The following is a 12,033-nucleotide window of genomic DNA, read 5'->3' on the forward strand; positions in this document are numbered from 1 at the left end:
ACAGGGAAACCAGTCTTCATTTGGTCTGTCCTCGACCTCCAAGTTATCGGAACTTGGATATATGGTCCGACAAGTGGTGCTGAATATGGAACTGAAGGTTGAATTAATTAAATTAGACGAGAGAGTTGATTCAGGTCAAGATTTTATTTGAATTTTGTTTTTTTATTCTTTTTTAAATAATATTGTTTGATTTTTTTTTAATTTTATTTTGAAACAATACTACTTTAAATTAATTATGTTAATCTGCCTGACTTGTAATCTGAATTTTAAGATGCACTGGGTTTAATAGCTTTGATTCATGGGCAAACTTTACTGCTAGATCTTAGAATAGAGTTGACAAGAATTGTAATGAACCAATTTCGAACAGTGCTGGTTGTTCTTGATATTCCTTTTCTTATCATAAAATATGAAGAGTTTTGTTTGGCATGCTTGGACATGCATCAATTTGTCAAATGCCAGGCACTGATCAACTTCTCCTGTTTTTTTTTTTCCAAAAAAAAAAATATGAACTTGTGAACACCCCCCCGCCCCCTCTAAAAAAAAAACTAAACTATTAGGGATAATTGAGATTTCTTTTATAAAATTCATTGATCATTTTAAAGTTTGATGGGGGAGGAGCTCAGTTTTTTTATATTTTTTTCGCAATATAATTAATTAATTTTTCTTAAACGTAAAATATTATTTAACTTGGGTTTAAAAGTTTTTTTAGATATTTCACTTTTCACAACAATGTAAAATAACTTTATTGCCTCAAACAAAATTTCCTTACCTTGCCTCCAGTTCTGCTTCATACTTTTTTTTTTTTGTGATTATCATGTGGTACCAGGAGCAATATAGTATTTTTAATATATAAAAAGAAAAGTTTTAGGCACATGTGTTAAACGAGCCAGCGAGTATGCCGCCCTGCCATGCTTAAGTGACATGTGCGAGAACTTAGAAAGGCAAAAAAATGACCTTCCTAATTGATGATTTCCGATTCGTTACAGTAGGGCCTACCTTCCTAGACTGTGTGTGTAGCATAATTCCCCTCGGTTTGGAGCCGATTTGCTTTTCTTTTTTTATCTCTTCTCCTTGTTTTTTGTGTTTGACCTTTCAAAATTTCAGAGCAACCCTTCAATTTGTTTATTCTTCAAACTTGGTCCTTGTTCTTTCAATTGATATATATATATAGAATTAAAAATTGTTTTCAATCTTATCATCCTTTAATTTTTTTAATATGTTAGATTTGATATCTATTTTTTTTATTTTTAATTTATTTTATTTGAGATCATTTTTAGAATTAATTTTTTTTCGATTTCATTCTTCATTTTTTATTGTTATTTTTTTTTTTACTTTGATAAATTTTTTAAATTGATATGTTTTTTTTTCTGATTTGATCATTCAACATTCAATTAAGTTTTTTGATTGAGCCACATTCTACGATTTTACAGGTTGCAAGTTTGGGAGATTCACCCGGGTTTAGGACATTAACCCATATCATTCAGTATGTCACCATCTCAATATTTTAAATGTATTTCATCCACTATGCATTGAATTTTGTATTTTTTAACATCTTTATAAAAAAATTTAAGATTAGAAAAAATAATCTGACTTGCGGCTTAGCACAAGCCAAGAATACAACGGGGACCGAGTTAGTTCAATGAAAAATTTTAAGTTAATTATTAGGTTGTGTTTGGTCGATGTCTCAAGACAAAAATAATAGATACAAAAAAAGATAAAAATATATTTGATTAAAAAAACAAAGATACAGAAATAAAATAAATTTATCTTTAAAACAATTTTAAAATTCTTTTTTATACTTTTACAACATCGAATAAAAAAAAATATGTCCTCTCTATTCTTAATATCTTCATCTCTTTTGTCTTCAAACAATAACCAAACATTATACATCAAGATTGTTGTTTTCATGTAAAAATATTCATTTCCATAACTTGATTTTAGGTTGTGTTTGATAATGGGAAAGCTAAAATTTCACCTTTTTTATCTATTAATTTTTCACCCTCTTCTTTCCTTCATGTTCGATACATAGTGATTGAGAGAGAGAAAAATATTAAGGGTGTAAAAATCTCAACCATAGAAATGGGGTCAAATGTTACTCTTCAAGCATGAAGGGTTAACCTTACCTTTCTTTAAAATGAAGCAATGAGTCTCCCTTCATATTTAATTATTTATTTAATTTATTGCTTATTTATGGATGTATCCCATCTTACATCGTTTATTATATTTAAATTCTTAATCTATCCGATTTATATTGTATGGTATTCATTAATATTATTTATAAATCTAATTTATATTAGATCTCATTATTACCCAAATTCTTTTCAATTCTTATCAAACATTTTTAAACACTTCATCTTTTTAACACCTTTTACTTCTTTACACTTCATCATTGATTTTATCACTTCAACATTTTCCTTCAAATTTTTAACTTTATATCAAACACACTAACAATTTTAATGTTTCCATTTTTCAAATTTTTAACTTTATATCAAACACATTAACAATTTTAATGTTTCCATTTTCACTGATCATTAATTACTGCACACCATCTCATATATCACTATGAATTGGAACAATAATTTTTTTAAATATTTTTAATTTCATCATCGAACATTTATTTTGCATATTTGAGCCCAAATTAGTATCCAATTGTGTTTTATTAGGGAGGGTTGAATTGAAAGAAAGAAGATTGAAGTGAAAAACATGGGTAAAATAGGTAGCAACTTTAAAATTTATTTGAAAAGTTCATTTAGTGCCCCATCTTTTTTAACTATTAGGTAACTGGTCCCTTTAATTTTTAAAAATTTAATTTTAGTACCAAACTTTATTTTTTTTATTTTTCGATTCTTTTTTTGTGAGAGGAGAAAGAGAGCCCGCCAGATTTCAGTGTAGAGAGAGAAAGCTCGTCATTGACACACTTTTTTACCACAAAACATGTTAAAATCGATGTCAACAAGTTCCATCAGGCAAGGATAGTTTTATAGTGGTTGTTTTAAGTTTCAATGTATCCTTAAAAACTAGATTTAGGTCGAGGATGAAATATTTTCTTCGATTTGATTTTGTGGTTTTGGCACAAAAAAAATTTGTTTATTAGGTTCATATGTTGGTTTCTTGGTGTTCCAGGGATGGTTATAAGGTGTTTAATGGTTGAAATGAATTGAACAATGAGTTTTATTGGATATAAAACCCAAAGCCTTAATTTTCCGGCCACCACAACACATTGTATACCATAGTGGATGACGTGTCGTTTGTCTATTTTTTTTTTAAAAAAAAAAAAAGTGGGCGAGCCTCTTTGAATAAAAAAAAAATTAACAAGTCCAGGAAGGTGGGCTTTAGCTTGAAGGTCCACGCACTTTGTCTTTTTTTTTTTAATATATATATTTTTTTTCTAATTAATATTTTTTAAAATAATTTTAAATTTATTTTTTAATTAATACCCCCTTATCCGTTTAAGTTCTCCTCCTTAATCGTTATTCCTGGAGAATGTGTACTTCTACAAGCTTTTTGTAGCATGCTTTGGGTGCTTAATCGGAAAATAGTTTTGCATTAGAAAGATATCACTAAATTTGTGAGAAAAGGGAAGGGACAAAACAAAAGGATTCCGTATAATCCACATGGCAAAGGCCCTCGAACAAGAGCCACAGGTTCAGATTTTTGGGAGAGATAATGTCAAAAAAATCCACAACGCCTATGGCCCATTTACGTATTTCCTAGCATTCAACCACCTCTCAAGGAGAAGAAAGCAAATCTAGCAACTCCTGCTGCTCGTTCATCGAGCAACTACAGCCAAATTTCTGACTTAAAAGTCCTGCCAAATGGCTGCACTTCCTTCAATCAGCTCACACTCATCTTCATCTTCTTTGTATCCTAATTATCAATCATCACCACTAATTTTCTCTTCAAAGACTACACAGGACCATTGCTCACCCTTCTTCACTATCAGATCAAATGGATCTTTGAGGGGGAGATTATCCTCAAGCACATTTCCAAGAGGCCTAAAAGTCTTAAATGCAGCAACAAAACCTGCAAAATCACCAGGTACTTTGCTCTAACCTAGACTTTATTAATAAGATTACCCATGGTTTTTGAACAGACACAAGATCACTGATCTCCTAATGATTGTTTCCAACAAGTCATAGAGTCTTTTCTGTGTTTATCCTCAATCTTGACTCTGAGTAAGTTCTTTTTCGTATCTTTCTTCGGAGAGATTAGCTGAGGAAGATTGGAAGACTAAGAGAGAAGTTCTTCTCCAGAATAAGGTCCCTTTTTCCCTACCGTTGTCTCTCAGACTCGCACGTGCACGCACAGAGAGAGAACTAAGAACCAAAATATTTGTTATTTCCAGGTCAGGAGTGTAGATGTGAAGGAAGCTCTGCGTCTTCAGAAAGAAAACAAGTTTGTGATTCTTGACGTGAGACCAGAAGCAGAATTCAAAGAGGTTAGGGGTCTTATCATCATGTCTGAATAAGCAACATCAATCATAACTGACGGCTTATGAACAGAGCTCAAAAGAGTTAACTGCATATTCTGAGGACAAATAACCTAAGTTATCTTTCCTATTTTGATCTCAGGCTCATCCATCAGGAGCTATCAATGTACAAGTATATAGGCTTATAAAGGAATGGACAGCATGGGACATTGCAAGGCGTGCTGCGTTTGCCTTTTTTGGCATCTTTGCTGGCACAGAAGAAAATCCTGAGTTTATGCAGAGTAAGAAATATCTAACAAAGATGCTAAATTGCTTTGATTCTCAATTTATGTGACCAAGAAAAAACTAACAAGTTAAAACATGCTAGCAGCTGTGGAATCAAAGATCAATAAAAATGCAAAGATAATAGTGGCTTGCTCAGCTGGGGGTACAATGAGGCCATCCCAAAATCTTCCTGAAGGACAACAGTCAAGGTCTGTCAACTTCTCTGATTCTAATGTTACTGTTAATATTCTCTATCTTTCAACTCTACCAGCGATGAATTTTTTTTTCATGCAGATCACTGATAGCAGCTTACCTGTTAGTCCTAAACGGTTACAAGAATGTCTTCCACTTAGAAGGGGGTCTCTACACATGGTTCAAAGAGGATTTGCCAGCAGAGTCTGAAGAGTGAAGCATCATCAGTATTACAAATGGTGCTTCCAGAGAAACTCAAGTTTTGTCTTCGTTAGAGATGGTAATTTACTTGTATCATGACTGACTCTATTTTGTCCAACCACGGATGGAAGATCTATTTATTGAAACTGAGTTTAATCACATTGAGAGGCATGCATGGATCTTCAGTGTATATGAAATTATAGTACTAAACTATCTAGCGGTATACTAACAGTAAAGAGTGATGGACTTTGATCTACAGAACAAATTTCCTCTCAACTACTCCAGAAAACACAAGTCAATCAAAGAGTTCATATACAAGGTTTCTAACAAGGCTTCAAACTTGTTCATGATGGAAGTTGTGAAAAGGATATTGTGACTACAATGCGTTCAAACATAGTAAATTAACAAGTCCAGAAGAGCATACCTCTTCAAAATAAAGGAGAGGCGTGGCCTTCTCTATATGTTCTGATTTAAAAAAACCAGATGTACGCATGATAAGCTGCTCCATGTATGGTTCCAACAATTGTCCACGCAAACATGTCTGGAATGTGCAGGTCCAATAACTAACTTGATTCTTCATAACAATAACTAGAGGTGCAGAAGACTTCGGCATTTAATGATTCAAGAATGTGAACATAGGATCTCCCCTGATGAAACTCCTATTTCGTTAAGCCTTTAAAGAAGCTCTAACCTTCATAACTTCGATTTCCACCTATAAATCCACTCAAGTGGACAAACACACAGCCAGGAATCCCTGCTGCCTCAGAGAGCTCATTATCTACCTCTCCAAGGTAATGGAAGAGGTTTCCGGCTCTCAAACCTATCAGGCAACACTGCCACTGCCTATATTCGCCAATTTCCACTCCTATATTCGCCAACATAAGCATTCCATACTCGGATTATGCATGACATATAGCACACGGACAACAAACAACAGCTCCTCCAATTAAACCTCAATTGCATCTATATCAGAATTTCAGTTTGAGATAGTTAGAAAAAGATGGGCTTTTATGTTACCGTATTTGGTACTTCATTAATTAGCGCCCTCATCCACACGTGATAGCAGCTAAATGACGGGCTATATTATTAGCACCTGGTAAATAACATATTTGATGGACTGAGTGAACTTCGTATTAAAACGAATATTGTGATTACATGATGATGTAATCTACAATTAAGATTAAAATTTAATTCTAAAAAGTCAAAAGAGACTTGATAAGAGTTTGATATGATAAAAACTTGTCTCAAGACAACAACACTATTGAAATAAAGTCAAATAATATTACGAAATAAGTTAATTTTCGATAAGTCAGATTCAGTTCATTCGAGAATAAAAAAGTACAAAATTTTCTCTTACATGTTAAACTAAAAAGTTCGGAAGTATTATTTATCAAAAGTGCTGAAATTTAGGGTTAGCATGTGTTTAAATAGTTCTGAGAAATTAACCGTAATAGATTTATCCTTGTGAGCTGAATTGATCCACTTACAAAAACTGACTCAAAATCTTTACTAGTAAGCCCAAACCCTGATCCAAACAAGTCTTGGATCTTAGTTGAAATCCAAAATATTAATTAAGCTCAAACATAGAAATAATAATGAAAACAACAAGTATGGACAGTAGCTTGTTGATGCCGCATATAATAGAAAGAAAAACAAGATAAAATATCTTAATTCCCTAGCTTAAATAACTCTTAACCGAGATCCACCTTCCTAGATACTCTAGGGTTGCTTAACCAACTTTTAAAGTCCTTTAGATTCTAGAAAATCTGATCTGAATAAGAATTTAATTGTTGAACTCTTTTTTTTTTTAGGAGTAGGATTTCTTTTTAGAACATAAAAACAAATCTTATAAATTAATTTTCCTTGTAGTCGTCCATCACTTTCCTTTCTTGACTAGGAGAGTCAGATCTTTAGCATTAAATAATTCTTTCAAATCTAGAATTCAAATTTGACAACCCCTTTATTTTCTTTGCATGATTAGGAAACTTTCTCTTTTGTTGTTAAATATTATTCTCTTAAATAATAGGGACAATAATAAATGAATTTTCCTTGTAAGAAAAAGGATTTCAGCATCTTATTTAACTGAAGCTAACTTTGAATCTCATGTGACCCAAACTTATACTCATTAATATAACCAAAATCAGACCCGATACAAGCTCCTAACAAGCCTGCTTTGCTGTCTAAATCAAACTCATACATGGACTGACCTGATTTGATCGAATGAACCATCAAAGAGATTGGATCGAACCTATCATCATTCACAAACCAAGGGTGGCTAAAACTATCCCATACCAAAAACTCATGGCCGAATGGAACACAAGCTAAATTCCAATAAAAACACAATCTTAGTCGAATAGCCTTCCCATCAAATCGAAATATAAAACCGAAGGCCCATCAAGAAAAATTAATGACTGAACAGTATCATATATCTTCCTTGAGCTCAAATATGTGGAGCTTCCACTGTCAGAAAGATAAAATACAATTTAAGTTCTAACAATGGCTAGATGTATAAAATAATCTATATCCAACTTATGATTAATGTATTGCTTACTAGCTAGATACTAAAATAAACAGTGTCCAAAGTCAAACTCTCTTTCTTCTCTTCCAAGGAAAATAAGCAATGACATATAAGGAAGAAGTTAAGAATCTGCTAATGAAAGATGTTTTTGCATGACATGGAAAATACTTTATAAATCTGCTCATCCATTTTTTTACATGCTAGAAAAACTGATCAAATTAAATGGATACAAGTCATATATACAAATCTCATAAATAAATAATTAGGCTGTTAAACATTAATATAACTACCCACTAATAATGGCTACGGACTCAGGGCATCCACACCTCCCAATGACTTTGTGAGGGAGGTCTTTTCTGTTGTGAGCCCAAAGAAAATGTTCATTCAAGAAACTATTGGGCTTCTACTTTAATCTAAATAATTCAATCAACGAGGCCCACTGGGCTTACCTAATCTTGAAAATTGTTACACCAATCAAATTCATGCAACCTCAAATTTCCAGTTACTTGCAATGAATAACAGGATTAATCTTAAAGGATTGGTATGTTGTTCAAAACGATTTGCTTTCTCTTTTAGCCTTTTAAGTTAGAATCTCACTGTCAACATCTAAAATAAATTGTTCTTCTAAATACACCAATTTAATATAAAAGGTTTGTTTTTAAGATAATTTAATTAATATATTAACAATTTTGAAAATATATGATTGAAAGCTGCTTAATAGAGAGTATTGCTGCGTCATGCTTTGCAGTCACTTTGACTTGAAATAAAGCCGAAGGCCAAAGATTATTTGCAGTCTCTATCTTGTATTTATTTTCTGTGTTTTATGTGCGCTTGTAACCTTATTTGCATCTATTATATTAAGCTTTGTTAATTTGTTCAAGTTTTTCAACGCAGCAACTTAGACAAACGGGCTAAAGCTAGATGGGAAAAGCCGAAGGGACAATTGGCGATAGGCCAAAAAAACAGGCTTGACTTAATCCAAGGAAGCAAACATGGAAAGGCAGGGAAAAGCCAAATGCCTCAATGGCAACTTGGAAAGGGCAGCTTCTTTGCCATCAAACTTATGCAGCTAAAGATGCTGGGGAATAGTCAAAGCATTGACAAAAATAAAGCATAGAATTCCTTTAATTAAACTGAATTGACCATCCAGAATGTTAGCACAGGTTGTTTGCAATCTTTTGCCGTCAAATCTCAAGGATGAGCTAATGAAGTCATAGAAGACTGCTCAAGATGTCTTTTGCAAGAGGCATTTGGAGTGTTCATCAACATTAACCTTCAGGCAGAGTCAATTGTTGACTGCCATTAAACAAAAAAGAGAAACCTTTTCTTTACCACTATGATGTGTACCCTTTTACAAGAGGGTGTCTTTCTACTTTGCAACCAAAAGAAAAGAAAAGGAAAATTAACATTATGATCTATATTTCTAAATTGAAGATTAATTAAGCTGCTTGCTGTGATTCTTCCTTCTCTGCTGAAGAGCTTAAATCCATTGATTCCTTTCTTCTACTTCCCATCCTCCACAATCCATACAATGTCTTGAATTCCCTCACAGCATGAACACTACTTTCTTGGCTAAACACACCTCCAGTTTCACCTGTCTCATCCCTGCTGGACCGAGCTGACCTACTGCCAGTCATTCTTTGGCCAACCTTGCTTGGCCCTCTTAAATCACCGCTATTGGTTTGTGATTGCAAAGCTGAAATGACTGATTTCAAAGCCCGGGTCGGCGAATTCCTGTTAGAGATCATTATTTCACCAATCTCAGCTGGACTTAAACTCGATCCACCATATTGTAAAATTTCTTCAACTTGTGAGAAAAGCTTGTGTTCCTTCACTCCCAAGTAATTATTGGCTAAACTCTTAAATGCTGAGAAATTACATAATGGGAACTGAATATGAACATCAACCCTGCCAGGCCTTAACACTGCTTGATCAATTTGATCCTTACAGTTCATGGTGAACACCATCACACGCTCCTCGCCGCAACACGAAACAATTCCATCCATGAAATTCAAGACCCCAGACAAGCTCACATCCCTTGATTTCTCAGTCAAGAACCTATCAAAATCCTCAATTACAATCATGGACCGACTTGTGGTTTGCAGCAGGAGCATTTTGAGATCAGAATCACCGGAAACCTTGGAGATGTTAATGTCATAGACATCAAAATTGAGGAATCTAGCCATGGCTGCAATGAAGCTGGATTTGCCTGTCCCGGACGCGCCATAAAGAAGATAACTTCTTTTCCATACATGACCTAATCTGTGATAATACTGCTTAGACTTCAAAAACAATTCAAGATCAGCTTTTACCTTGTTCTTCAAGTCTCCATCCATGATCATTGTATCCATGGTGGCTGGATGTGTGAAAGGAACTGATCTCCACCTTCCATTTTCATAAGGGTTCTTCTCTAGATTCATAAACAATTTGATTTCTTTGCTCTTCTGCTCAACCTGATCCGCAACCGAAAGAATGTGCTGCAAGTAAGGACGTAGAATCATTCTCTTGTCTTTCTTTCTCAACTTCAACACCAATGTTCTCTTACCATTTCCTTCACAATATTTCTCATTGCTCCAATGCACTCTAGCCCCAAGAAAACTATCATGAATCACTTGATTCTTGTCGAGATGTAGGATGATGTCATTCGCTTTCGAACCCGAAAACAGATTGGTGAAATCAGAATCTTCGATGGCAGGCAGCGAGGTTAGATAAGTGGAGACCTTGTGGTAGAGTTGATTTTCTAGGGAAAGATCATTGAATTGTGGAACCTTGAAGATTTGGTAAACATAAAACTTGTCTTCAAATGATCTCCAACATCTAGCAAGAATATGTAGAAATGATGTTTTTGCCAAAAATCTAATTATGACTAAAAAGACAACGATTGTAATGAAATGAACAAGAATTGGGCTGCTAAGATTCATGATAAACATGTTAGAAAGGTAATAAGAACAAAGGGGATTGAAGCAAAGTAGAAATAATGGTCGAGTATGGAAAGTGAGGGATGATGATTTTAATGGTGGAGATGGGAGATGTATGGCTTGTGTAGTTTGGAGTTATAGTCAACTTGTGCCGGCAAATTTACTGGGTCAAAGACACGAGATTGGAAGGAGGGAGGTGGGTTATTGCCCCTAGCTGTTAATGAATGACCAGAAAGACTTGAGGTCTATATATTATGATTTGTGAAGGGACTTGTACGACCATACTTTATTCACATTGCTTGATTCCATTGAATATTCAATTATTTGAGTATTCTTTGAACACCCAGAAAATGAAGGCATTTACTTTTATTGTTCCTTGTATAAATAAAAAAAAGTTGTTCTCTGTTATACTCAAGGATGAGTGGATTAATGGCTGATCTAAAATTTAATTTGGATTTGATTTTATTTTATTTTGAATCAAAATGGATGTTGACATAGTTAAATTTAAGTGATTTAACTAAATTCATGTAAGATTTAATCAAGTTATATTTAAAATAATACAATTGTAAGATATATTCGATTGACTTGCAGATTAATTTAATAAATTAGCAAGCCATACTAGTAAGAAAAAGGTAACAATTGTGACACACAATTTGACGGGCATCAATTTGCATGGCATAAAGAGGCAGAGCAGCCATATATGGACCAGTTTGGGAGGATGAGAAAGTGACAACATGCCAGTCTAACTTAATTTCTTTGAATTTTTCAATCTTTTTGAAGTTTTCTTCCCATGAAAAACACACAATTATTCCATCAGAAGTCGATGGTTTTTCCACCTAACTGATAATTATACTTGCAGGCCTGCCTAATTAGTAACCCAACCCATGCAAATCCAACCTCTTTCGCTTTCGATCCTGTTTCCTGCCGCATGCCACAGCTGCCTAATCGCATAAAAAACAAAGCATGTCCACATTGTTTTTGGAGTTTGAACTTCAAATTAAGCTGCTAAGAATGGAACAAGTCAGCTTAGATTTTTCAAGGATTGCAACACAAGGTATCTCAAGCACCTTTTTTTCTTTTTGTGCCTAAGAATATGGTAGGTCAAGCCTTATCAGCCTGTACAAATATATTATTTTTGAACAGTTTCTACAGCATCTCATCAACCTGTGAGTCACGTAGGATAACAAGAACAAAATTAATATTCTATCATTATATTATTACCAATACAGAATATTATAACTTATAGTTTTGGTTTTTTATATAAAAAAAATATATTTTTTATGTATTTTGTTTTATATTTGAAGAAAACCCGTCTTCGTTCCCAATAAATGACACATGTTCTAATTATTTTATTAAGAAAATCTAATAATGAAAAAAGAAAAGATTCTCTTAATGATTAGTGAACAGACCCCTAGTCTTTATAATGCTCAATACTTGCAGATATCACCTCCATTGCTTTGTTTTCTTCTGTGATTTTGGCCTGTTTCAAGCTAGCTAGTACCAAAAGCATC

The 12,033-nt window shown here is 33.6% G+C and overlaps 2 protein-coding genes across 2 annotated transcripts; one reads left to right on the top strand and one right to left on the bottom strand.

Annotated features, from left to right (window-relative positions):
- Nucleotides 1–3,710: 3,710 nt before the first annotated feature.
- LOC112323577 (rhodanese-like domain-containing protein 14, chloroplastic) lies at nt 3,711–5,245 on the top strand. Its single transcript, XM_024582244.2, has 6 exons — nt 3,711–4,038; nt 4,213–4,259; nt 4,346–4,438; nt 4,572–4,710; nt 4,800–4,902; nt 4,988–5,245. The coding sequence occupies exons 1-6, from the start codon at nt 3,816–3,818 to the stop codon at nt 5,100–5,102; spliced, it is 720 nt and encodes a 239-aa protein (XP_024438012.1). The 5' UTR covers nt 3,711–3,815; the 3' UTR covers nt 5,103–5,245.
- Nucleotides 5,246–8,839: 3,594 nt separating this feature from the next.
- LOC112323553 (AAA-ATPase At2g46620) lies at nt 8,840–10,728 on the bottom strand. Its single transcript, XM_024582133.2, has one exon. The coding sequence runs from the start codon at nt 10,532–10,534 to the stop codon at nt 9,044–9,046; it is 1,491 nt and encodes a 496-aa protein (XP_024437901.1). The 5' UTR covers nt 10,535–10,728; the 3' UTR covers nt 8,840–9,043.
- Nucleotides 10,729–12,033: the final 1,305 nt, after the last annotated feature.

The sequence above is a fragment of the Populus trichocarpa genome, chromosome 12 (assembly GCF_000002775.5).
Source record: "Populus trichocarpa isolate Nisqually-1 chromosome 12, P.trichocarpa_v4.1, whole genome shotgun sequence".
Taxonomy (NCBI): Eukaryota; Viridiplantae; Streptophyta; class Magnoliopsida; order Malpighiales; family Salicaceae; genus Populus; species Populus trichocarpa.

Bases quoted from the DNA above. Each gene is read 5' to 3' on its own strand.
- LOC112323577 (XM_024582244.2), top strand. From the start codon at position 3,816: ATGGCTGCACTTCCTTCAATCAGCTCACACTCATCTTCATCTTCTTTG. The intron at 4,439-4,571 runs GTTAGGGGTCTT...TTTTGATCTCAG, and splicing joins CAGAAGCAGAATTCAAAGAG to GCTCATCCATCAGGAGCTAT. The intron at 4,711-4,799 runs GTAAGAAATATC...ACATGCTAGCAG, and splicing joins AAATCCTGAGTTTATGCAGA to CTGTGGAATCAAAGATCAAT.
- LOC112323553 (XM_024582133.2), bottom strand. From the start codon at position 10,534: ATGTTTATCATGAATCTTAGCAGCCCAATTCTTGTTCATTTCATTACA.